Consider the following 27,835-nt stretch of genomic DNA (forward strand, 5'->3'; position numbering starts at 1 on the left):
AGGAGGGCGAATACCGCTGCCGATTTCCCCCCATATTGTCAGACCACAGTTCGCGTTCAACCATTTAGTAAGTAAGCTGTTCACCTGCATTACCCTGCCAAGTAGTGAGAAGAATCTTACTATGCCCCTGACATTCTGATTGGGTGCAGAAATATGGTAAGGTTTCTCTCACCATTTGACAAGACACTTCAAATGACTGGCTTACAAAGTGGTTGCTTGTGCAGCATGGTAACCATGGCAATCTATTTAGGTCCCATAGTTTGTGAGGTTTTGGGTTTTTTCCTGACCAAAATGCATAGAAAAACTTTCTAAAAATGTTTTTTTAAAACACAAGCTGCTTTTGAAAAGGGGTGTATTCAACCAGAGAAGTCGTGGAGTGGGGGTGCTTAACCCTTTCCCTGCAAGCTGTGTTTTCAGCTCCAAATCCCCCCCCCGGTTCCTTCCCATCCCAGGATCCAGTATTGTACTCTCACAAACATGTCTGGTACTTCTTGAGTGGTGTTGAGGTGTTGGGAAGTAGTTTAGGGAGCAAACTTTGGAGAGGGAAAACAGCAATCGAGAAAAGGATTAAGCACCCCCAATGACTTCTCCACTAGAATGTACTCCTTCCAAAATGGCTTTTGTTTCATTATGCACATCTCTGTATAAATTATTGTATAAATAAATGTGTGTTTCAGTTCAGTGAGGCTGGAGTGGGAGACGATGATGAACATGTTGGTACTCTGACAAGACTGCTTTTTGATGGCCTTTTGCAGAAATGCAGATTCACCATGATGTGCTAGCTGGTTAGGGACCAACAATAGGTTTGTGCAGGTTCAGGATATGAAAAGAGCATAGGGTGAGGTGTCAGGAAAAAGACACACTAGGCAAGTACAAGGGAATTCTTGTATTGTTGTAATATTTGCTATTTTTTTATTATGGTTGTATTATTTTGTTTGGAATTGTTTTGCAATTGTTTGCTCTTGTTATAAGTTATTTCAATTAATTGTGTTTTTTCTTGTTGTAAGTTGCTTTGAGTTCCACTGTTGAAAAAAAGCTACTAACAAACATCAGTAATAAATAAATAAGGGAAGAAGCTTGTCAAAAGAGGCTAATTGTAGGAAGAGGTCACAGCAAGTAGAATAAGAAAGCAGTGGGCAGGCGCAGGGCAAGGTACAGTATAGCCAGGGTGCTCCCATTGTTAACTGTTAACCAACCAAGCAGCCTCTTCCATATACTGGGGTAGCTGGAAATAGGATCTCATAACAGTTACTCAAATAATCACAGCAGCTATGTTTACATTTGAAGACATTGAAAAAGGGCTTTGGAGCCTAACACGTTCACCAGCTCCAGGACAGATAATCTTAACTCTGTAATCTCTTGGAATTCCTACTAGGCATCTGATTTCTTCTGACTTGGTGCTTTCATAAAGGAGCCCTTCAATAGGAGAGGTACTGAAGTTTCCATGTGCTGGAAGACTGTATTCTTCAACTACATTTTATAAATCTCTAGGAAAAGAACATGCCTTTAGGCGAAAAGATTGCACTTTGCATTTTACACATGCCTGGTAGGGTATAGTTTTCTTCTTAAACAGGATTTCAGGACAATAATAATGATCGACTGACATGCACCATACCAAGGCTTGTTTGTTTTGAAACTTAGTTTCTTTTTCTGCCCTTGTGTGTTTGGATGATGGGTGGAGGGTGTTAGAACCTAACGCAGCTCCTTTGTGAAATGTGGGTTTGGTAAATATAGAAGGGGAGGGGAATAAATCACGCTTCACATTTTCTGCAACTGGAGTAAGGATTATATCTTTGCTAAAGTGCATTATTTTGTTCTTCAAAATAAATATTGCTAAACATTCAAGAAATTGAAAAAATATTTTCTTGCAAGGCTCTCTGAGCTGGACATTCTGACATGATGCCCCTTTCCCCCTATTCGGCCCTTGTCCCACATACTCTTAACTCTTTTTCCTCCTGCCACACATCTCTATCATCCCATCTCGTAACAGAGATCATGGGAAAGTGGCTTGTCAGAGGGCAGATAATAAATCTGTCAGAAGAATCCTTAACCAGTCTATAACTTTTGAATCCCCTTTTATAGGTTGAATTAAAACTGAAAGAAAAAAAGTATTTGTCCAAGGCTAGACAAGAGTCTATGGCTGCCCAATACCATGTCAAAAAGGTCTCTTGTACCATAAATAGCTGTGTGCAAAAGGGAGCCTTTTGGCAGGAGCCAAACAGTATGATGAGCAGTATTGCTTGAGGGCTCTGTCTTGGAAATGTGAAAATAGCAGAGAGTGTGTCTGAGTATGTGCAGAATGTAATTCAATCACTGCCAAGCAACCACAACTGGCATCTGTTCAAATTAGAGAGGTTTATCATGTAGTTTGGTATGTGCAGTTTGATATGGGTGATTTCCAACTTCCTTAGTGTAGAAGCTGAGGGATAAATGGGGATCTTGGGAGATAGGTAGGGAGATTGGGGTGGTAGGTGGTGAAGACTGAACTAGTGACAGTGGGGGAGGGGAGCAGAAGGGTAAAGGTATTGGAGGGATTGGGGAGTTTTAGAAAGGGAGAACAGGGCTCACCCTGCTGTCTAACCTCAAAGCAGCAGTCAAGCAAATGTCAGATGTCTCAGTGTCTTTCTATGAAACTGAAGGCAGAAGAAAGGTCTGTTGAAATGACCACACTCCGCTTCCCCATGAACCACCACTCAGTTGTCTTCTGTGCTGTCTGATCCTGTGCAAGTTTTTATCAAGCACAAATCAATTCCCACTTGGATTTGTGGGGCAGAATGCCTTTGCTCATATGCATTTGCAAAAACACACATGTAATGAGGATGAGCAGGGTGGTTGTGGTATAAGTTTTCTTCCAATTTCTTTTTTAAATGGGTAAGGGTTCAGTGAACTTGTGGAACTGTGATGGGAAGCTTCACTGCCTGCATTAATAATGCTGGCAACTAGCTGAAATAACATGATTTCTAGAAGTAGTTGAACAGTACACTGCTGATATCTGTTGCCTGTGATAACTTTTGTTAGGGCCAACTAGGTGGAAGTTTCTGACTTTGTCACTCAAGGATTCAGGTATGTTTGATGCATCCCAGGTAGTCTCTCCAGCAAATTATATGAGGCAGATTTTTAATTTGTCTGCACAGCTAAACCTTTCCTTGGACTTTCTCCTTTTGAACTGCTAGCCTTTCATTCAGGAGACTTTTCATCTTACTCAAATGGCTCTGGGCTGTTTGAGCTGATCTGCTTTTGAATATTCATGTTGCCATATCATGGTATAGAAGTGAATGTTAGAAGTTCAATTTACAACCTAGCCAAAAGGCTTGGAGCTGCTTTTCATATTTGTAAGCCTACTCTGGGGTAACAGCATCACAAGGTAACTGAAAATGTAATATAGGATGTGGGTAAAACCTGTGTCAAACTTGGAAGGCTGGCATGCTTAAAAGGCAAATTAGAAGTGGGTCTTTGGTACTTGCTTTTCTAGTATCTGCAAAACAGATGGGAACATAGGAAGCTGTGATATAGCAAGACAGCCCAATGGCTTATTTAGCTCAGTATTGTCTACACTGACTGGCAGCAGTTCTCCGGGGTCTCAGGCAGGAAATTTCCCAGCACTACATGGAGATGTTGGGTTTTGAACCTGGGACCTTTTGTATGGAGAGTGTGTGCTCTAACACTGAGCTACTTATCATTCCCTCTTAATGACAGTTTCTGCTGAGTTGAATTCTGGCAGAAGGTGAGACTGGTTTGGACATGAGCCATTCTCCCCAGATTTGAAAAGTTTTATAATCTGCTTAGATTGAAAGAAGAAAATGTGCAGAAAGTGGGAAGGGTACTGTTGCAGAATGTGAAGGGATGCCATTTTAAATTGTTGGTAGGACACCTTGGGGTCCAAAATAGCATCACAAGATTCACAGTTGCTTCAGATTTTTCTTGTTTTGGTTAAAAGAAATTGACCATTTCAGCCAGCTTGCTATAATTTTTCCAACATAGAATGGAATGTAATTTGTGTAATTCCATGAAAATGTAAACCTACAGATCCATTTTTCATTTTCATATGTAGTTAACATGTTCTATATCATTTTAAAGATAATTTTCCAGTTTCATGGTCTGGCAACAGTTCTTCAAAATGGTATATTATATCTGAGTAAAATAACCACCTGCAAGATGACTCAGAATTTTCTATTTTTATTTCTAATTAAAGTTAAATTAAAGTTAATTAAAGTCAGTTAAAGACCTCTCCAAGAAAACAGACAATGGGTTATTAACCCTTTATTATATTGATAGCCTTGCTTTCATATTTGGTAAAGTGAGAAGAAAGTTTATGTTAGGAACAAAATCAGATGAGCTTAAGACAATAAATTTACGTTGCTTGAACATGTTAAGTTGGTCACAAAAATGGATACTTTTTTCCCCTTAATAAATGAAAAAAATCTTTATGTTTTAACTTTATTCTCTTCCTGGAATTTACTGACATCAAGAAAATGTGATGTGTTTTACAGACAACAGTTCTTGTGACCAACACAATACCATAATTCGCAACATGCATAGGATAAATGTGTTACCATAGGTGCCATTTAAATCCCCTTTTAGGAGTGTCGTAATACCTTCCCTGAAAATTTAATAATTATTAGGCCTATTATTTGTACCATACCATCAATGCAGGGCACCTTACTGGGTTTTACAAAAAGACAGGCCCTCAAGAAGTGTACAGTCTGAAAGACAAAATCATAGAAGAAAGGAATGGACATACGTTATTGCTTCTAGAAGAAATATAATTATTTGTTAATATGTTTAGTAATTAGATAACATTTTAGGTTAATTTTCAGTAAGTTCTACCTGGGTGTGATTTAGAAAAGTGTTAGAATTGATTTCTCTACTAGAGCTCCAACCCCTTTTTTTGAAGGATGTAGTAGCTTCTGCCAGTTTCTCCGATGTATCGGGGAAGCTGGCCTGTCTTAATTGGCTCTCCCTAGCTAGGCTGAATAGGAGAGCTTATCTAGAGATAGGAAAATTCACTTCTTTTGCCTTATCTCAGGGTACAGTACAGCCTTGTAAAAGGTTGAAGGCAGCCTTGAACACAAATGGATTTTTCACATAATTTAAAATAAACCCCATAAACACAGAAAATCCCTATGGGAAATGCGACTTTCTTAAAAGAATGCGCAGAAGCAGAAACAGCCACTGAAGTTCTGGTGTCAGGGGGCAACTTTGTTATTGTTGAAATTGAGACAGGGAAATTGAAAAGAAAAAATTGTTGGCCAGGTGAATGCAATATGATTGTTAATATGAAATCCTCTTCTTAAAAAGGGGGACTTCTGTGACATTTGTCTTCCCTGCAAATGTTGATAAATGTTGGGTTGAAAAGAAACTAATCATTAGGGTGTTGCACAGCCAGGTGTAAATTCCCATGGGCATTACAACTTCCCACATGGACCTGATGCTTACCTGCACTTGTGAATACATAGTAAAGTGCACAGGGTTTTGCTTTGGAGGCATTTATTTGTGGATGTCAGTCAATGAATTGTTACATGTTGTTGGCCATGTTACATTTGTCACAGTTTATTTGCAAGAAAACCTTTTTTCCACAATTTCCAATAAACAATACTGTAGGTTTGACACTTGCACATGAAACATTAGCTCTTCACGTATATTGCTGCAGATTAATAATAATAAAAATCAATACTTTTAGATAATTCAGTTATCTAAGTTGCAGATAAATTCTTAAGGTTGCTAAAACTGTTACGTTGATCACATCTTTTAAAACACAATGAAAAGAAAGTATCTAAACTACCCATGGCATACCTTGATTATTTTTGAAGGGAAGTTCAATTCTATTAACAAACAAATAATTTAATGTTAATTGGAGTTCAAATAATAGCTAAAACACAAAATATTATGTGAAGGAACTTACATGTGTTACGTTAGTCACAATGGAAGTACCCACTTCCATGTCTCCGTTTTGTCTAGATTTGGGTAGAGGCTCATTGCCTCCACCTCCCTCTTCACCTAGGGTGGTATGCTGTAACTAAATTTGAGAGTCTCTGTTCCAAAGACTTCCAGTGCGTTTACTTTTCATTGTGCATGGTGTTGCATGTCAATACATTTAGCATGCTTCATTTTCACTTTCTTCAAGAGAGAGAAATTGCAGCCAACCATCCTCATTTGGAAAAGATAATGTGCTATAAATATGAAGACCACTACTTGCCATCTATATCATGAAACCCATGTTTTATGGCCTGCCATGTGCCCAGAAGGCCAACTTGTGTTGGAGGCTGCTGTTTATAGGTGGGCCACAAATTCTCAATCCTCTGTGCACTATTTGGGGCTTTCGGGAGTAGTGGCAATCTTGAAAGGGAAGAAGGGCAGAAAAGTTTCCAGAACGTTTATCATTAATGTCACTTGTCCAGAAACAGTTACATGATTATGGCAAATAACTTACTGTGGCAATTTGCCATGTTGTGCTTATAACCATGAAGCAACCTGGTCATCTGTAGCAATCTGCCAAATGACATGATGAACTTAGCTACTCCTTTGTTAGATTTTTGCCATGTGCTATTTTTTTTTAAAAAAAATAAAGAAATCTAGTGAAACAATTTACAGGATGTTGCAAACAGCTTTGGCTGATAAGACAGCTGTGGTTGCTTCTGGATCTGAATAGCTTGATCATTGTTGTCCATGCACTGGGTAACCTCCAGGCTGGATTACGCTAATGTGCTCTATATGGGGCTGCCCTTGAGGTTGGTCCGGAACTACAGCTGATGAAAAATGCAGCAGTCTGGGGCAAGACATCGCCAACATGTTACCCAGCTATTGAAAGAATTACACTGGCTGCCCATTAGCTACTGGGCAAAGTTCAAGGTGCGGATTTTGGTGTATAAAGCCTTAAACAGCTTGGGGCCAGAATACCTGAAATATCGTCTTGTCCCTTACAGAGGCAGTCGATTACTGCTCTCTGCAGGCGAGGGCCTCCTGCAGATACCATCTCATCAGGAGGTCTGTTCCACACAGCATAGGAATTGAGCCTTTAGTGTCGTGGCACTTCTCCTTTGGAATTCCTTCCCCTTAAATATTAAAGAGGTGCCATCTGTGTTGCCTTTTTGGCTCCTGCTGAAGACCTTCCTCTTTCAGCAAGCCTTTTAAGTAGGGACCTCTTCCCAGTCTGCACCTGTGTTGGAATTGTTTTTAAGATGTTGTAAAAGAATTTTTTTTAAGCAAGATTTTTTTGAAGAAGTCTTGTCTTTGTGATGTTTTTTAAAGATGTTTTGTTTTTAAGATGCTTTTAGTGTTTTGTCATTCGTCTGCTGCCCTGGGTTCCTTCTGGGAGGAATGACGGATAGATATTTAATAACAACTGGCTTCCCACACAGTCACATACACATTGGTAAATGGTTATTTCTGTTCACCCAGCGTTGGCTACCTTGAGGTGAGTGGCTGAGGGCAGAGCTGTCTTAATTCTTTCTTAGATATGCAGTTCTCTGTCTTTTGAGTACTCGTTCCCTTCGTAACCAAAGTCACTTCTAAAATATGTAGAATTATTATTTTTTATCATGGTCTGGCTTGTGTTGCTTCAGTAGTTGAGAAACCAAGGGCAGGGAATAATTTTTGTGATGCTGGCAAAACATATAAAAAGTACATGATGTTGGCTTTTGCAGATAATGGTGGAATCCAGTCCAAGGGCGTGGAGCCCTTCCTTGGCTGTAATCTTGTCTGCTGTGTTCCGCTTCTTGCTGGAATGTCTTCTTTGGGATAACATTTTCATCTTAGAAAGATGAAGCATGCCGGTTCCATTAAGTCACAGAAATTCTTCTCCATAATGAATGGCAGTAAGGCCATATAAATGGAGGTCTGCATGGAAAGATGAGTAGAAATATATTAACCCCTGGTGCAGACTTTCCCTATCTCTTAATGAGCCAGGATTTGTTCCACTCATATCTCCACCAGGCCAATGAGGAAGCTTTGCTTATACCAGAGTCGTCAGGTTTCCATGTCAGAAACCAGAAAAGCATTAAGTAGTAGGAGAAACTGAACTTGTTTGAATTTCTTGCAGCAACCCTAAAATGATTTTGTGGATGGAGCAGGACATATGAATGGGGCAACAGTGAACCTTGCTAGAACCCAGTGGGTGGATAGAATAGTTTGCAGGAATAATAAAAAAGGGTTTTGTCCCTTGAGATACTCTAGAACAGCCTTTCCCAACTAGTGGGCCACCAGATGTTGTTGGACCACAATTCTCATCTTTCCTGACCATTGGCAATGCTGGCTGAGGCTGATGGGAGTTGTGGGCCAGCAACACCTGGTGGCCCACTAAGTTGGGAAAGGCTGCTGTAGAAGGAATGAAGGACTCCATGGATGTGGAGCCTACAGAATGAAAGTGTATAAAGGGCCTAAATGTTTGAAGGTGAAAAGTGAGTTTGTTTTTATGGAGGGTCAGTGTGATGGTTAGAGTATTGGACTAGGACTAGGGAAATATAGGTTTAAATCCCTGCAGAACTGTGAAGCTCACTGGGTGACTTGGACCTGTCATTATCCATAACCTTCCTCACAGGGTTTCTGTGAGGATTAAATGGAAGAGAGGAGGAACCACATAGCCCATCTTGATGGTGATAACTTCTTTAATGGTGGGAGGTTTCAAACTGTGAATGCTGATGACTTCAGGACTGTTTAAATGATCAGGTTCACATTAATGTTAGATAATATTTAATGAGCAGGGAATACCAGGACACATTCCCCACTGTCTTCTACCACTGCTGTCTTGTGTCATTAACTCTCCAGACCGTTACTGAAAGTGGTAAGATAAACCCAGATCTGTCTACCCCTTATACTGGACATTAAGTACAGAGGAAAGGGAACTTTCTATCTCTTATTTTGAGGCTCTTGATTCACTGCTGATCCGTTCAACCTTAGACGTTCTCAGTTGTGTAAACAATTCAAGTCTGAAATGAGTTAGAGAAGCTGTGCCAGCAGTTTGTTATTTTACATGATGAAAGTACTCTGTGGCAATTGGCTGACTAATCTATGAACCCTTAAGAGAGTTAAAAGTCTGCACCTTGACTGCTTATAGCATGGAAGCTATAACATTTTGAGCCTAGTGAGGAAAATAAGTTAAACCATGTAATTTGAGACTGACCTGAGGACTTGTAGGATAGCCATCTGTAGGAGTGGAAAGAGAACATGATTCTCAGGGCTGTTGCATACATGAATGCTCATTGTTTGTTCAATGTAGCATCGGGTTGTTACTGCATGTCCTAATCTATTGCCGCCCTGGGCTCCTGCATGGAGGAACAGCGGGATATAAATCAAATAATAAATAAATAAAAATCTACATGTGACTGTGATACTCACCTATACTTGAATGACCCTTGTTGAGATTGTTAAGGTAGAGTCAAGGTGTGCCATGGGAAAAATTGAGTTTTTTCCCCAAGGATGGGGGAATTGGCAGCAAGACAACAAGCCAGAGTTTAAAGCATTGGTGAAGAATGTCTGGTCCATAGGCCTCATTAGGCCCACCAGGCCATTTTGAACAAACTACAACCACCTTTCCTGGATCTGATGTCATATGATGTCAGGGGCAAGAGAGTTAAAGCTAGGAAGATTAAAAAAAAGAATCCAAGGTACTGCTGCGTAGGAAGAGTCAGGATTTCACTCTTAAGTGTGCTCTACTTTTGCAGCCACTGCTTGAATATGGTGGGGTTTTTTAAATTTGCCACCTTTTTCTGTCACCACACATGACAGAATTTTTTGTTGCCAAATTCAAGCTGTGGCAGCAAAGGAAGAATCTTTGGTGTCAGGTGATGTGGCAGGTGGGTAACCCCACCCCCCTGTCAATGTGGTCCACAGAGGGTTGGCTACTTCTGGATCTGGACCTCTGCCCAGAAGTGGTTCCCCACCCTTGGTTTAGAGTAATCCAATATGTGTGTATTACAACAATAGACAGAAAAGGTACATAGACTGTATTTTGATCAGAGCAGCAATTATTTAGTTAAATCTATCAAGAAGATAGAGGGTGAGGGAAGATTAGCTAAGAGAAAATAAAAGGAGGAGGATACAGTAGGGCCCCACTCATACGGCGGGTTACATTCCGGACCCCCGCTGTAAAGTGAAAACCACTGTAAAGCAGAACTCATTGAATAGAATGGCGCATGATGCCCGAAAACCGCCGTAAAAGCAGAATGAGTGCCATATGAGTGGGGCTTTAGTCTAATTGCGTCTAATTGAGACTGCTGTATTGGCAAATTGCTGCAAAGCACCATAAAGCAGGGCCCTACTGTGTAGGAAGGCTGAGGAGAGGGACTTTTATACCATATAAGGGGATGGGAGGGTGATAGACATGAAGAGATAGACATGCAGAGAGCAGAACCAGAAGGCAGGAGTCAAAGTGTAAATACCACTTCTCCTGAGGTGATGTGGGTAACTTGCTTGGAGAGTTAGACAGAAAAAGAAATGGAATTGCTGCACAGGCTGACTTACTGTGGGCAAGCTTGTGCTCTTTCCCAAATGCTTAGATCTTGGAGACACATGCTCAATGTTATCTTACTGTTTTGCTGAGAAACTGGGCTTTAGGTGGGTTTGGTTTCTATTTGGGACATTCTGTTGCTCTAGACAGGCTAGACCTGATGCCAGCCATAGCATTAGTTTTCTGAGACATCGAGCAGCATTATGACTTTAAATGTGCTATGGTGAACATGTGCAAGCAGTTTTGCAAATAGTACTTTGTCTAAAAGACATAAAATGCCCTGGAAAGGTCAGAATGTTCTTGTCTGAAATGCTTAAGAATATCTTCTCCTTGTTTCTTTCACCTGTCTCCTCTTCAGTCTACTGCCATGGACAAAAGGTGGACAATCTGAGTGAGGTTGGAGCAGTGGCTCCTGCTGCTACCTTGATCCTTGAAACCCCTGCTGATTTGTATTCCTTGCAAAACAGCATGAGGAGAAATCGATCTGTAGAGAAGTATCCGTGGGAGACGCTTCCCCCTGAAATCCTGGTTGCAGGGGAGGAGGAGCAGTTTGAGGGAGGGAGGGAGGCAGGGAAAGGACTAAGTATCTTAATCCCACCTGCTGGTTCCCCCTGCAAATTGCCTGTTTTGTCTCCAGCCTTTTTCCAGAAGGTTCTCAGCAAGTTGCTAGTTCACGGGTGGGAGAGTAGAATGCAGAGCACTCTCAGCCCACATCAAGTAAGATAGATTCCGAACAGGTATGCCTCAGTGATGGTGGCATTTCAAATAAATGAAACCCAGAACCTTCTTAAAAGAAAGTGTGTGAACTAAATTGCTTAGAACTGCTCAGTCACTTTTTATTCATAAACAGATGTTTTACGATGCATATGGTTTTATTTTGTTTCTGATGTTTAATGATATTTTATGGATTGTGTTAGCCTCCTTGTGGAAGAGAGGTGGGATAAAAAATTTAAAAATTAGTTTTTGCTAACCATTAAAATTGAAGGCCATTTAATATGTATGTATGATCCTGTTTGGGTGCCCTGAGAAGGGAAGGAAATGGCTTGAGTCCAAATTGATGAGCATCTTAATCAAAGTACAACGTGTGAATGTGTCCATTTGAAAGTGTGCATGTCATTTTAATGTATCACCTGAAAGATGACTTGGATACTTCAAAATGGGATATAAACTGGTGAAAACCCTGTCAAAATGGTTGGTCAAAAGTTATCGTTAAAATTTAGAAGCAAGTAATGTCCATAACTTTTACCAACTACATTTTAGCTCCAGCTTTTCGCTAAGTGGATATAGATGTGTGACTCTTAACGTCTGCGATTTCACATTATTCATATTGCATTAATGGTTGTCCTGAGCTTGACCTAAAGCCAGACGTTTCTGGTGTTGCTTACAGGATATGCTGTAAATTAGAATTTGGATCAGATAAATGAGATTAAATACAGCAGTCCTAGAATAAAGAAGTAAGAGCTCTCTTGTCTGTGTTTTGCTTTGATTCAGTTTGCTAAACAGAGATTTTCCTATGGCTTCTCAGGGCGCTTTTGTCCTGGCAACAGTGGTGAGGCCACTGTTTTTTTGGAGTGGGTGGATGAAGCATTTTTCCTATATGCATATAAGTTGTAGACAATAACAATAAACTACTACAAAACACATGTACAGACAAAACGCGAAAACATTTCCTGGAGAACCACCAAAGCTGCTGTTGATAGCAGTCATCAGAAATGTGGAGAGAAGGTTGAAGTATTGAACCATGCTTTAATTTCAAGATGTTGGTTTGGATCCTAAGATGTTAATTTTAAGGATTTTTTTCCTGCCCCCCCTTTTACTCCTGCAGCAGCCTGCAACCCCCCAAAAGCCTCTTCAGAGGGTGGGTGGGTGGCTCCTGAACAATATGGAATGGGACACAGGGGGCTGCTAAGGAGAAGGAGGAGACAGGAAGCTTTCCTTCTGTTAACTACCTTAAGTTAACATACCTTAGGATCCAAGCTGTTAACTTGGAGATTCTTGTATTAATAAGTAAGGGTGACTTAGTTTATATTGGGCATGTGTTCTGCTTGCTCGAAGGCATTCTAATCGGTCAAGAGGACTTGCTAATCGTTGTTCTCTGAATTGATGGCTGAGGGAGGAATGAGTAGAATGATATAGGTTTACGCGTAGGGGGGAACCACTAATAGTCTGAACAATTAAATGTGGGTGCTTGAGGAGAAGACTATGGCTGTTTTACTCCTCCTCAGTTTTTTGCTGCTGCACTAAAGTGTGGTTTCATAGAATCATAGAATAGTAGAGTTGGAAGGGGTCTTTAAGGACATCAAGTCCAACCCCCTGCTCAATGCAAATCAAAGCATTCCCGACAGATGGCTGTCCAGCTGCCTCTTGAATGCCTCCAATGTCAGAGAGCCCACTACCTCTCTAGGTAATTGGTTCCATTGTCATACGGCTCTAACAGTTGGGAAGTTTTTCCTGATGTCCAGTCGAAATCTGGACATCAGGTTTGCCTAGTGTGTTGTCTGAACCCAGGCTTGTGGTTTAGTGCTCTCCAGAAAATTCATGAACTGTAAACCACAGGACAAACCTTGGTTACAGCTTGTGGCATATCTGGAGAGAGCTAAACCACAAGCCCAGCTTTGGATGACATGCTAAGTCAAACCATGGCTTGGCTCAGCGCAACAGCAGAACGACCAGGATGCCCTAGGAGTCTTTTAGTTATTTTCATGAACATGGTTTGGCTTCATGTTGTGTGCAAACTGAGCCATTATTTCACAGCAAACTCTGCAGCACTACAATAGACAAAAAGTGTGAATAGTCCAGTAAACCAATGAAGGTGATCCACTCAACAATAGGTATAAACTGCTGAAACCAACATTGAAGTTCTTAGAAATGAGGGATTAGCAGCTGGCAATATTGTGCCTGACCTTGTCTTTTGTGTTTTAATTTTGAGAGCCTCTATTTGTTTTCTTCATAGCATTCTCAAAATTAATATATCTTGCACCTAAAGAGACAACTTGATTTTTAAAAAAGAAATGGCATCTCTAGAAAGACATCAAATATTGTCTGGAACGTATCCGCTTTATGTACTGTGTGGCAGCTTGTAGGCATGCCTTAGGCTGCGATTTCATGAATGCTTACTTGTGAGTTGGCCCTGTGACCGCTCTGTGGAACTTGGTTCTGAGGGAAACTGGCATGGATCATACATTTGCAATATTTGCTGGAACCAACTTGACTCAAGTAATGAAAACTCTACTTTGATTATGTACCATTGGAGTGATTTGGGTAAGTTGACTGCCACTGCATTTCTCTTGCTAACTAATATTTCTTTTCTTCTTGCTCATCCTGTACAGTCACAGCTCTATAAAAGATGCACTATTACCGGTATTCTTCTGCTGAAGTCAGCTGTTGGTACAAATATCTACTTTTCAGCTACAACATAGTCTTCTGGGTAAGTATAAGAGTCTTTTTTTCTTTCTGAGAGAAGGATTATCTTGCCAAATTAACCATGTTTCCATTGCCCAGGTGTTTTGTATATTGGCTTAGAAGAATGTTCTGTTGAAATCAAGGACTGACTTCCAACTAAATGCATTGAGCATAGGAAAGAGAGTGGAGTAAGACACCGTGTATTCAGAAATAGCACATTGGTGCCCTCATCCATATTCTCCCTGCAGGACTGATTTTCAGAATTGGACAGGTAGCGCTGTTCATATGCTTTCAACAGCTAGCTAACGCATGCAAACTTAGCCAGGGAAGGTCTTCCCACCATTTGATGTCCAGGCTTAAAAGTGTTCCCACCTGCTTGCTTTTTATGTTGAGCTGCCGTTTTAAAAGCACAGGAGAAGGGCCAGAACAAACAAACAAAAATAGCAACCTATAATACCAGAAGGGTGAAGACATAAGGTATCCCTCTTGCTCACACATATAGAGCAGCATTGGGATATCATTTGAATACTGGTTTTCTGGCAGTGTATGAATGTGGATAATTTGGAATCTTTCCATTTCTTGGTTCTTCCTTTTAAGAAGGTCAGTAAATGTTTTTTTCATTATGAAACCTTACTATCTGCCTGGAACCTCTAATTGTCTGTGTTGATATATGTCCATTTCCTTGAACCTTGAACCCTAAAAGGGTTGGGCCGGGAGCCTCTAACCCCTTCGGTGAAAGATCACCAGCTACTAATGTATTCTCTAGACAGATGTTGACATGTTGATCCTAAAGAAATGAGAGATGGAAGCTTAAATCCAAAGTCTCTAGGAACTAAGAAGTATTGTTTAAAAAGATCTCCATGCAGTTGAGATGATTCTCTTACACCAAGATGACCACTGTCTTCCAAGGGGTTGTGACGGTGTGGCTCAATTGGCCTGACTGAGTAGGGAGCCTCTTGACATGGTTAACTTCCCATCGATGGCACCCATTTCCTTTTCTCTGTCCCTCCTCCCACTCCTCCATCAACAAGGCAGCTTCTTATAGGGCTGTGTGTAGTGTGATCCATTAAACCCAATACCCACTGTTTATTTTATTTATTTCATTTTATTTATGAATCGCTTCCCATGAAGCATCCCAAAGTGATTAATGATAAAACCATCAACCATAAAACATATATCAATACAGTTTCTGGCCATGTGTGGGGCTTTCCACATGCTTGATAACCTCCTTGGTTTTGGAGCTCCAAGCAAGCAGCAAAGCCAGGGTGATTTATTGACTTCCAGTGGGCTCACAAGTTGCACAGGCAAACCAGCCTCCTACTCCCCCCCCCCCGGTAAAAAAAACCCACAGTCTGTTTTCACTTCTCTTTTTCTAAGCACAGCAGACCTGGCTGTACAGGCATTAACCTGACCTCCTACAACAGTTCAAACGTTTATGGCATTGTAATCTGTTCTTTGATCCATTCAAGATATTATTTCTGTTGCCCTTTGTCCATACAATGTGGGAATCCGGAAACAGCCCCTCCTAGTAACTCCTTTTTGTTTACCAACAGAAACAAGTAATGCTGAGACAAATCTTCTGAACAAAGGTTTTTAAGCCACTAGAAGTATGTGTGTGCAATATAAATGTGGAAAAGAAGCGACTGCCCAGAGTAAATATTCTTTCTCCTATTTGAGGAAGTTAGGGCAAGGTGGTGGAGGAAAAAAATGAGTCCAATGTAAAATATAAATGTTTGTTTATAATAGTGCATTTTAGAGCATTCAGAGCACTCGATGTATGCTACTTCAGTCAACTTAGCAATATCCCCGTATTAGAAGTGGGGTTGACAGGAGGGAACTGAAGCTCAGAGAAGTCTGAGCTTGCCTAAGAGCATCCAGTGAGTGTATGGCTGAGGTGGGATTGAACCAGGGAGTTCCTTGCTTACAAACTCGTGGTCCAGAAGTTGTTTCACGTATTACAAAGAGGCACCCCTGAGTGCACACACTCAGTAGAAGTTGCATGGGTTACCTGTACAATAGATGAGTTTTCAAAAACATGTGTGTCACTTTTACACTTTACATTTCTTGGATGTATACCTGATGTAGTGCTGGGGAATCTGTAGTTGAGCAACAGCTGGAGGGCCACAACTTTTATCCCCCCTGGTGTAGCATATGAAGAGGCCACAGCCTTTCTGCTGTGCAGGTTCTTGGGCTGTGTTGGAAATATTGAAGCCCTGTACAGACTGTGGCAATATGGTTTTCCTCAGTCATAGCTAGAGTTATGCAATCTAGAAATGCCCCGGGAGAGGATCCAGCAACAGATTCTGACCCCAGACGACTTAATGAATTTCCTCATGCATAATGAAGTTTGCGTAGTTCTCTTGAAGGAAATAGAGGGCATGACAGAGATCTTTAAAGTTGTGAGTGCTGAGGACAAAGTGGATAGAAACTTGCTGAGGCTATAATGCTTCTTCCACCATCCATGCAGGGATGGCCCATTCAAATGAGACCTGTGCATGTACAACCCTATATGTGTAGTATCCAAAATTGCATGGTTGAGTTCTAGATCTTATCTGGGGAATCTGCCACATCATTTTGGCTTACATGGTAGGGTTGTATATATGTAGGCCACATTTGGACAGATTTTTCTTGCCTGGATTGTAGCTGCGAAGGTGGCAGACCAGGTCCGGCATAGGACCAAATATCTGGTGTCATCCAAACTGGTTCTATAATTTAGTATACTAGCTTATGATTTATAGTTAGCTGAAGCCACAGTTTGTAATCCTCCTTCTAACATTGGTTGCAGAATAGTGGTTTGGCACCAATGGTAAGTGAGTGCCCGTGCCCTTGTAATGCTGAAAGTGCTTAGCTGTGAAACTGAAAGGGCCCCTCCCTAAAAGGGAAATGCCTGTGGGAGAAGAAGTAGGTGAGCCTGCAAGGTGCTCTTGATTACAGGCATACCCCGCTTAACGTCGCTTCACAACGTTGCCTCGCTGTAACGTACATGCTCCATACGTCCCCATACCCCGCTTAATGTTCGCGTGCTTTGCAATAAAGAACACTTTATTGGCATGACGCCGCTGCCATCTAGTGGTGATTGCGTGCAGTACAAGTGAAGACAATTGCTTCACTTAAAGGTTATTTTCGCTTAAAGTATACTCTCTGGTCCCATTGCGAATGTTAAAACGGGGTATGCCTGTACCTAACAATGGTAAGGTAATTGGGCAACGTTGCATCTGTACAGAGTCATATAAATTCTTCTCACTCTCTCATAACGCTAGAACTTAAGGCTACCCAGTGAAGCTAATTGACAGCAGCTTTAGGGCAGCCAAAAGGAAGTAGTTCTTCACACAGTGTACAATTTCACACAAATTCATTGCCACTGGCTTAAATGCTTTTTGTAAAGAGTAGACAAATTCCTCGAGGATAGGTCTACCAATGGATAGTCAAGATATCAAAATGGAACCTTCCTTCTCAGAAACAGTATATCAGGGGCAGGTGATGTAATGCCCTCCAGACATGGTTGGACTTCAGCTCCCATGGGCCCCAGCCAGCATAGCTAATGGTTGGGGATGATGGGAGTTGTAGGCAAATGACATTTGGAGGGCACCACATTCGCTACTATTGTAGGTGCATCTTTTGAATGCTGGCTACTGAGGCAAATGATGTGATGGCTGTTGCCATTGTGCCCTGCTTGTGGCTTTCTTCAGGCACTTGACCAGCTGCAGTTGGAAATGGATCACTGGAGTAGCTGGATCTTAGTCTGATTTACCAGGTCAACTCTTGCATGTTGAAGACAGCCTTGTGTATATCAGCTGGAGGGAAGGTTGATGAGGGAATGCCCTCACTATAGAGGAGAGCACAAGCATTAAGGAATACTTTTTTTCTAACTTACAATAAGTCAAGGGAGAGATTTTCATGTCACTTCTAGCAAGGTATATATATTGATTGCCTCCCTGGATTATGTCAGTTTTAAAGGGGCATTTGATCATTTCAGCTGCTGGAATCCCCCTGTGCCAAATCTGATATGCTGTCAACTGCCTGTCAACCCGCCTTCTCTCCCCCAAATGGTTAATACCTTTCTCCCCTCTGCACTTGTTAAAACAACTCTGGATCAGAAGAAAGGACAAGGAGGGAGCATTTGGGCCACAGGGCAGGAGCCTTCTTTCATCTTCCTCGTCATGCTTCACTATTCACCCTCCCTCCTTTTGGGTAGCGGAGAGATAGGAGTTGGCCTTGTCTCTCTCTTGGCTCCAGCCCTCTTGCTTGGCCCGGCCTCAGGACAGGGGCTGCCAGTCCAACCGTGTTCTCTGGCACACCAGGCAGAACAATGCTGAGAGGTGCTGTGTAGCCCTGGCACTTTGCATGTGGTTCTTGCAGGGGTGCTTGTTTTGCCTCTTGCCATTGGCAAGGAGATTTTCTATAGCCCTGTTTGGACAGGTGAAAGGACCATCACAGGTATAACATTCCTACCTGAGCTCTACCTGCCGCTCTGGGCTCCTACTGGGAAGGAGGGTGGGATATAAATCTAATAAATAAATAAATGAAATATATAAATCCCAGAGACCACTTTCATACCACCTCGGGCATAAATCCATTTGAACAGAATCTGTTTAGAAACTTTGCTTCCAGTTACCAAGAGTAGAGAAATCTTGTGATGTGCGTGAATGTGTGAACCAGCCTTTATAACAGGGTGGCTTTTTTTTCCACCTGTGGCCAATTCCCTGTGGGGGTTGGGCCACATGCCAATGATGGGGGTGGCCACCACACAGTCAAACACACACATACACTTTATCGTCCAGCCTAGCTCTGTGTGTACGTTATTTTTCTTTTTTCTGCAACTACCATAATTGGTGGGGCCTTGGGGAGGGGGCAGAAAAATTGCTTGTGGGGCTGGATCCAGCCCTGAGCCAGGGGTTAGCTATCCCTGCTTTAGAAATAAAAATAAGAACAAAAACCTTTTGTGAAATGGAAAAAATAAAAATGCCCAATCCTCTAACTAGTCCTTATATGTTAAATTTGAACATCTGTGCACTGACTTGTTTGTATATGTGTGTTAAAACACTTTCCTGTATGTGTGTGTTTCCCCCCTTTCCACTCAATGACCTTTGAAATGGGGTCTTCTGGCTTAATACAAACAGTTGTGTGTTGCGTTTATTTTTCCCTTTTTCCCTTTCATCCTTATCAAAGATACCACACTTGTCAGCCGTTTCCTGCTGTGTTCCTGGTTTTTATGTTATAATAAAGCAAGGTAACATCGATAGCAGAGACCAGTGATAGTTTTGGCTTTCACAAGGGATTAGGGTACAAATTGTCCTTTACATTAGAACAAAAAACAAAGATCTGGAAATGAAAATAAGAAGCCCTAAGGCAGACTGTCTAGGAGACTTGTTTTTGCCTATCGAAGCTTGTGTTACAATACATATAGTGTTTTTTGAGATGCTACAGGATAGGTGCGTGGCTTAAGCTATAAGGAGCTGATAAAATGCACCTGGAAAATGTCGCTGGATTGGACACAAAAGCATGCTCATGTTCTTTGTCAGGTGGAGGGTTGGAAGTGAAAGAGGCTGATGTTTGTCTGAAGGTTTGCAAAATTCCTGTGGGCTGTATGTGGACTGAGGAGTTTTGGTGATGATGCCGGGGTGGGTGGGTGGGTTGGGAGCTGCTGCATTGTATCTCTTGCTTGCTTTGGGTGTACACATTGCAACTGGTGCAGGATCCATATTGTTGAGGACTAGGCAGCATTGGGGAGCGGGGTGCAATTGATCTCATTGTAACAGTATCCAAGTGTAAGCGCTCCACTTTCTCCCATAGAAGTGGATGGCTGCTATTAACTCTGATAGGGAAAAGCAGGGGAGGGGGTGTACTTGAGGACAGTGTAGAGATTGGGACCATGTCTGCTGCTTGCTCCGGTGATCCCCAGAGACCCAGTCATTGCAGATCACGCTTGCTTCTATCTGGTTAGTCTTTCGGCCTTGTGCGTTGACTGCACTTGCAGGAAAATTATGGGAAGGTAACAGCTTTAAAATGTCTTTCACAGCTATTTTGGTTTCCACCTTCATTTGGAACACTGAGCAGTTTGGGTTCCAACAGGCTCTGGGAGCCAACCCAAGGTGATAGTTCTTTCTAGGAAGGTGGAGAACATGGAGAAAATTCTCAGAATCCCAAAGCTGCCACAGGGATTGAGGGACTGAGAATTGTGCCCACTTGCCAACTATGACCTTGCCTCCCAGTGTCTGTTCTGAAATCCAACAGCTCAGTGTTGCCATTGAAAGCGGAAGCTGAAACAGCTGTCTAAATCATATTAAGCTCCTCTCTGTTTTTACAGGTGCTTTTAAGCCTAGATAATAGATACACGTTCTGGTATATAAATGGGGGTGATTGATATGCCTTTGCCAGTGAGATTTTTTTATATAATGAAAAGTACACACTTCAAACCACATCATAGTAACTGTTTTTAGACTTTTGCTGGTCTAAAGGTTTTGCAAAACCTTGATTCTTTGTACCAGATTGAGATTACTGCCTATGATCCCCATGCATGGATGCGGTTGTAATTTATGATGCCAGCACACATGGAGCATGTTACAACTTGTGGTTCTAATGGGTGAGCTGTATGTATTCATGCATTTTTTTTGTTTTGGTGTGTATACTGTGATTTGAATGATGACATAAGAAGAGCCCTGCTGGATCAGCCCAAAAGCCCATCTAGTCTAGCATCCTGTTTCCCACTAAATGCCTATTATGGGAAACGTAGGACACAGAAACAATAGCCTTCTCCTGCTGTTGCTCCCCAGTGACTGGTATTCTGAGATCCTGGAGGTAGCTTATAACCATCCTGATTAGTAGCCAGTGATAGCCTTATCTTCCATAGCTCCTTGCTATGTGGATCTCTGGGTATGGGGAAGGTGCTTATGTTCTGATTAGGCCTGCTACCAGAAATCTGGTGCTGGGGATATTGTGAATTTAATGAGAAATTGCAGAAACCTAAATACCAAGTAGTCTTAACGCATTCAGTTCATATATTTTAAGTGTGACATGCTTGTCAATCATACCTATGCCTTTGCACTCAGTGGCCAGAAATGGAAGACGATCGCTCAGAATGAACATTTTGCATGCAGGTCAGAGTAGACCAGCCTTCCCCAACCTGATGCCCTCCAGCTGTTTTGGACTACAGCTTCCATAATACCAGTGACTGTGTCCATGCTGGCTAAAGTTGATGGGAGTTGTAGTCCAAAATAGCTGGAAGGCACCAATTTAGGGAAGGCTGGAGTAGATAGCACCCAGCTAGATGAATAAACAGTCTGAATAAAGCAGCTTCCTATGTTGCACTGGGAGGTAGGAGCTTATCGAATAGAAAATTGTCAGCATGCATTGATCTTATATTGTTGTAAGCCATTTTTTTTCTTGGTAAAAACTCAGGAAAGATGCCAGATCCATACATACAGCGCACACACGTGTGGCTATGACCCCAATTCCAACTATTAATTGCCCCTTGTGTTAGGAAAATATGATGTATGCATGTGGGAAGAAAGGCAGGGAAGGAAGGCTCCATATCTTTGCAGAAAAGGTCAACTGGGCCACAGACTCTATATGTGCGCTTCCTTTAATGCTGCAAGAGAATATCCTGTGGCATGAGTGCAGTACCTCTTAAAGGAACCTCTTAACTGAAGCACAGAATTGGCATAGGCCTTCAGCTAACTGGCTTTTGGCAACGAGCAGGGCTTTTTCATTATTGCTGAAAGGACCCTGGGGACCGGGTTGGAAATTCATCCTCCGCACCCCCATTTCAGTGAGAGCCTAACTTTTCGTAGATGTTGTTAGGAAAACACACATACATACAAACACACACACACGAGGACTGGTGCTAAAACAGAGAAGCGCTGTGAAAGCCTTGTGGTTTTTTTTATACTAAGAGTGCACCAGGCCACTCTTCAAATCAAATACAAGCATTGTCTTTGTTTCTATAACGAAATACACCTTTTCAAAGCTGGGAAATAGTTAATGTGGGGTAGGCAAGAATGGACCCAGCCAACAAAGCAGTGAAAGGTCATTGAAAGGTCATTTTGTTATACTTAGATCACAAGGCCTGTGGGAGTATTCAGCTAGTATCTAACCTATGTAGAGGAATTAGTTCAGGACATCTCCCTATAATTCCCTGAGTGCATACAGCGATGATGCATATCGTGCCCTGGTCTTCCTTCTTGAGCCTGCATGATTTTTTTATTACTATTTTTCTGAGAAGACTAAAGTGTTTTCTTCTTCTAAAATATTTAAATGGATCTCCTCTTGGCCTTGTGCTGCGTAACAATAAATAAATAGAAATGGCACCCAGCTGTTTTAATAGTTGGGAGCTCAAAACAAACACCCTTTGCTTGGGGCCAGGAGTAAAGGGCATACTTGTGTGACGGTAACTAAGATGAAATCCAGACCTGTTTTTGCTAGAAGGGTAGCAAAAAGGTGATTGGTCCTAATGGAGTGTATAAACAAGTTCAGAAATTCAGTATTAAGATAATAGTGGCCTCTCTGTAGACTAATTGACCTTGCTCCTGTTCATCACCTTCTCAGCTTCATCTTCTCCTTAGAAACACTCCCTTTTAGGATGTTTATGGGTTCTACATCTGAATTCCAGCCCTGTTCTAGAGAGGGTCCTCTGGTTCTGGCAATCATGTTGTTAATGTCAATACCCATAAATGGGTGAAATCTTCTTTCCTGGAGACTGAGAAGTGGGACAGGGCAAGAGGTGGAGACTTTCTCATGTTGTTTCTCTGACCATCATAGCTCCATAGAGCCAGATCTGGGGGTAGCATCTCTTTTTGTGCCGGGGGGTGCCTGGTTTGGACAGAGAAACTGCGGCAGGTCTCTTTGGCTCCTGTGAGTCAGTAGTCAAGAAGACCCAGATCGCAGCTGGGGGATGTGGCTGCTGCCTTGCAGGGATTTATATTGGCCAGTTGCCTTGTGGAGTCAGTAGGCAAGAAGGTCCAGAGTAGGGCCATCTTGCCTTCACCTCAGTTAGCGTAATTCCCTCCTTGGTCCTTTAGATGTGTGTGTGAGGGATTTGGGTGTCATATATGGGTAGGGAGAGAATTAGGCTCAGAAGGTGCTAATTCCCTCTCTCTTTTGGGTCCTCTTGTTCAGCCAAACAACCTGTGCTGTGTTCTCAGCTGGCATGTGGAGGCCTCAGTCCTCATGGATTTTAAGGTGTTTGGTGGTGGTAATTCTTAAAGCCACAGTTTTCCCTGCATATTCTGTTATGCATGAACTTTGGCCTGGCTTCCCCCTTCCACATTTTTTCCGTCCACGTGCAGGAGACCCATTTTGAAAACAGGGAGACTGATAACACTAATGCTTGTAATAAAGGACGATACTCCAGCCCCTCTGATCATTCTCATTGTCCTTTCTTTGTAGTTTTTCTCTCTCTGCTCCAATAGTCTTTTGGGAACTACCTACACAAAAATTAATCTGCCCCGTAGATTTATATACCGGCATTATATTAATGGTAGTTTTATTTTTAGTCCCTTTCCTAATCATTCCTAAAACAGAATTTCCTACTCTGTGCCATCACGGCACCCTAAGTTGAATTTTAATTGAGTTATCCGCTATACCTCAACATCTCTTCAGCAGTGTGCCTCACTCTGCACTTGCCCTGAATCTTTTCATACCTAAAAAAAACCAGTAGCAGTTATAAAGATGTCATCTAGAGTGAAGCTTTCATGAATTTGTGTACCAGATGTCCTGTATCCTGCATTTTGATCCAACCCTTTAGAAAAATGTGGTGTAGGTATTGCATCATATTGATTGTGTCTGAGGGTGGGTGGGCACTGGGGGGTAATGATTAAACAATGCTTTCTAGCAAATAATAAAACTTTCTCTTCCCCCACCCACCCTGAAGCTAGCTGGAGTTGCCTTTCTTGGTGCTGGTCTTTGGGCCTGGAGTGAAAAGGTAAGAACATTGTGACGCTGTCATTAACCTTTCTGTTGACGAAGAGAAATGCCAGCTATACCCCTCTTCTATCTCCATGCTTATTTTTAGAAATCTGATGTAAAATCAAATTCAAGGGATGCAAAGAGCCTGGATTGTGTTGCAACAAGTCCCCTCAGAAAGTCCAACTGAGTGCACTGGGATTTGTTTCTGGGGAAGAAACTTGAGGATGCAGTATGATATACACTTACCTGGGAGTGAGTTCCTTTGGGCTTGCTTCTGAGTACGCATGTGGAGGATTGCCCTGTCAGGCCCCAGTCAAGCATTTAACTTGCAGTGAGGAAGCCACACCATTTCCTCACCTCCACGCTCAGTCTGGGCTGCTGATTTTGGTATTGTAATAGCCCTATGACGCTTCCCTGATCTGTGACTTTGGCATACAGCTGTTCCTAGAACAATAAAAGATCTTGCTACTGAAGAGTGGCTTCCACGTGACTTTCAGTCGAAGCTTGGAATGGGTGGATGCCTAACTTCTTACATTTTATTGTTAGCTGAGACATCTTGCCTAGTGCCGCACAGATGTCCCCCCCCCTTATGCTGTGAGGTGCTGTGAAACACACCTGAGGAACCCGTGGGAAGACATTTTGACACCAGGTTCAGCAAAATTAAACAGCAGTGTTGGGACTGAAATCATGTGTCTGAATACCAGCTGAAAACCTTCAGCTTTCATTCTGTGTCAAAACTTCTGGAAAAATCAGAAGTTCTGAGTTAGAATTAAAAAATAGAACACACACACACACACACCATCCTCTCATCTCACCATCACTCTTTTGTGTCACCTTGGTTCTCTGCGGGGCTCGGTTTGAAGAAAAAACACAAGTCTTTTGCTCAGCATCCTTTTTGAGCTTCTGCTTTCCTGATTCTAAGGTCATCCCTTTTCAAATGGCTCCCCTTTACATGATTGTAGGTTCTGAGTTTCTTAGACATGTTGGCTGTTCTGCAGTTAACCGTAGTGTGATGGTGAGATTTGCAAGTCAGGGCAGGAAAAGAGAAGGCAAAGGGATATTTGGCGTATTTACATATAACTTGAATTACAGACTATCTCTGAAGCTTCATGCAAAATGGCCAAAGTTCCAGATACTGAAGAAAATAGAGAATTGTACCCTTTCTCCTCTAAGGACTGACTTCATATGCTTAAGTTGCATTTGGCCATTTAGCGGGGACATGACAATGTCTCATTTTGCCAGGCTTTTGATCTTTAGGGCTCTGGGACCTTATAATTTGTTGCCTTCTGTTTAGTAATAATGATGTCTTAATGTGAATGTTAATCTTCTTGGTTTCTAGAGTCTAGTTTTGCTATTTGTAAGCTGCTTTTGGTGGTGGTGGGTCTTGTAAAACAAACAAAAAAAGCAGTGTAAAATTAGAAATAACTTGTTTTATTGATTAACTTGGCTTACCCCACCCCTTCTCTGCAATCTCTCCCAACTGTCCCCAAGTAGATAAGACATGTTTGCGAGGCACTTTGCAGACAAAATTGCTCGTATTTGGATTGACTGGGACTCCTCATTAACTACAGTTGTGCCAGATGTCCCTGAGGCTTCCTCTGGTCATTTTTCTATGGATACGTTTCAGCTTGTAAAGCCTGAGGATGTGGACAGGATTCTGGGAGAATCGAGGGCCACTACTTGTTCCCTTGACCCTTGCCCATCCTGGTTAATCAAATCTGCCAGAGTGGGAGTGGTTGACTGGTTGGCATATGTAATTAACATCTCCCTAAGGGAAGGTTCTATGCCAACATTGTTGAAGGAGGCTGTGATAAGATCTTTGTTAAAAAAGCCTTTGTTAGACCCTGCGGATCTTAACAAGTTCTACCCAGTCTCTAATTTCCCCTTTTTGGGCAAGGTGATTGAGAGGGTAGTGGCTGCTCAGCTCCAAGTTTTCCTAGATGAATTGGACTATCTAGACCCTTTTCAATCAGGTTTCAGGCCTGGTCATGGGGCAGAGACTGCCGGTCTCCCTGCTTGATGACCTACGCCGGGTATCAGACAGGGGGAGTGCATCCCTGTTGGTGCTGCTGGACCTCTCAGTGGCCTTTGATATGATGGGATTGGGAGGCACTGTTTTACGGTGGCTCCGGTCCTACCTGATGGACAGGACCCAGAAAGTGGTGCTGGGAAACTACTGCCCATCCCCCTGGCCATTGGCCTATGGAGTACTGTAGGGTTCAATTCTGTCTCCCATGCTCTTTAACATTTATATGAAACTGCTGGGAGAGGTCATCCGGAGATTTGGAGTACCATGTCATCAATATGCTGACGACACTCAACTCTCTCTTCCTACCATAATAATGGATTATCTGGATCCATTTCAATCAGGCTTCAGGCCTGGACATGGGACTGAAACAGCCCTGGTCGCCTTGGTAGATGATATGAGGAGGGCGTGGGATAGGGGCAAATGCACCTTCCTTGTCCTCCTTGATCTCTCAGCGGCTTTCGATGCCGTTGACGACGTTATCCTCTTGGACCGCCTGGAGAGGTTGGGTATGGGGGGCACTGTATTGCAGTGGTTCCATTCCTTCCTCTCTGGTAGGTACCAAAGAGTGGCATTGGAGGATGAGGTTTCGGATCCTTGGCCTCTCACTTGTGGGGTGCCACAGGGTTCCGTCCTCTCCCCGATGCTGTTCAACATCTATATAAAGCCGCTGGGGGCAATCATCAGAAGATTTGGGCTGCAATGTCATCAGTATGCGGATGACACGCAGCTCTATCTCTCATTTAAATCTTCACCGAGGTTGGCTGTAGAAACCCTGTCCAAGTGCCTGGAGTCGGTGAGTGGCTGGATGGGAAGGAATAAGCTGAAGCTGAACCCTGACAAAACCGAGGTACTGTTTGTGGGAGACAAGGGAAGGCTGGGGGATGTGGACCTGGTGCTCAACGGGGTACGATTGCCCCTGAAAGACCAGGTCTGCAGCCTGGGGGTCGTTCTTGACTCCCAGCTGACCATGGAAGCTCAAGTCTCGGCTGTGAGCCGGGCGGCGCTGTATCAACTCCATCTGATACGGAGGCTGCGCCCCTACCTTCCCAACCATCTGTTCCCACCGGTAGTACATGCCCTGGTCACCTCTCGCCTAGATTACTGTAATGCACTGTACGTGGGGTTACCCTTGAAAACGGTCCGGAAGCTGCAATTGGTACAGAATGCGGCGGCTCGTCTGATTAAAGGTAGCCGCCGGCAAGATCACATCACTCCAGTGCTGAAGGAGCTGCACTGGCTACCGGTTGTTTACCGGGCCCAATTCAAGGTGTTGGTTTTGACCTTTAAAACCCTATACGGTTTTAGCCCAGTCTATCTAAAGGAGCACCTCCAGCATCGTCAGGGATGCCGCTGAACAAGATCAGCCTCAGAAGACCTTCTCTCTATCCCACCGGTTAAAACAGCTAGACTGGTGAGGACTAGAGAGAGGGCTTTTTCAATAGTGGCCCCCACCCTGTGGAACTCTCTCCCAAATGATCTCCGCCATGCCCCTTCTAGGATGAGCTTCCGCCGGGCCTTGAAGACCTGGCTCTTCAGGCAGGCTTTTGGGTGGGTTAGGTTTTTATTGTTATGGTTTTAAATGTTAACATTTTAATGTATTGTTTTTATCCTGTACGTCGCCCAGAGTGGCTGGACATCCAGCCAGATGGGCGACTAATAAATTTAATAAATAATAATAAATAATACCACCTGATTGCAGGGAGGGAGTGCTCATCCTAAACCGGTGCCTGGAGGCTGTGAAGGGCTGGATGAGAGCTAACAAACTGAAACTTAATCCAGACAAGACGGAAGTGTTGCTGGTCAAGGGGAAAACTGCTCCAGGGATAGGGTTGCAACCTATTCTGGATGGGGTTGCATTCCCCTTGAAGGAGCAGGTCCGCAGTTTGGGAGTCCTCCTGGATCCTGCCCTGCTGCTTGAATATCAGGTGGCTGCGGTAGCCAGGAGTGCTTTTGGCCAACTCAAACTGGTCTACCAGCTGCACCCGTTCCTGGGAGCAGTTGACTTGGCCACAGTGATGCATTCATTGGTGACATCGAGGCTGGATTACTGTGACACA

The 27,835-nt window shown here is 42.8% G+C and overlaps 1 protein-coding gene across 3 annotated transcripts in view; it reads left to right on the forward strand.

The window, feature by feature from the left end:
• TSPAN14 (tetraspanin 14) overlaps positions 1–27,835 on the forward strand; it is a 67,740-nt gene that overhangs the window by 16,219 nt on the left and 23,686 nt on the right. The window contains exons 1-3 of one of the 3 annotated variants that reach the window (XM_061634983.1): positions 13,789–13,871; positions 15,400–15,498; positions 23,715–23,765. Coding sequence is in view for 2 of the 3 variants with exons in the window: in XM_061634981.1 (XP_061490965.1) it covers positions 13,791–13,871; positions 23,715–23,765 (132 nt within the window). In the remaining variant the exon portion in view is untranslated. Of the gene's footprint in view, positions 1–13,773; positions 13,872–15,399; positions 15,499–23,714; positions 23,766–27,835 lie in introns of those variants that run through there. The other 2 variants (XM_061634981.1, XM_061634982.1) reach the window with 2 other exon arrangements.

The sequence above is a fragment of the Rhineura floridana genome, chromosome 7 (assembly GCF_030035675.1).
Source record: "Rhineura floridana isolate rRhiFlo1 chromosome 7, rRhiFlo1.hap2, whole genome shotgun sequence".
Taxonomy (NCBI): domain Eukaryota; kingdom Metazoa; phylum Chordata; class Lepidosauria; order Squamata; family Rhineuridae; genus Rhineura; species Rhineura floridana.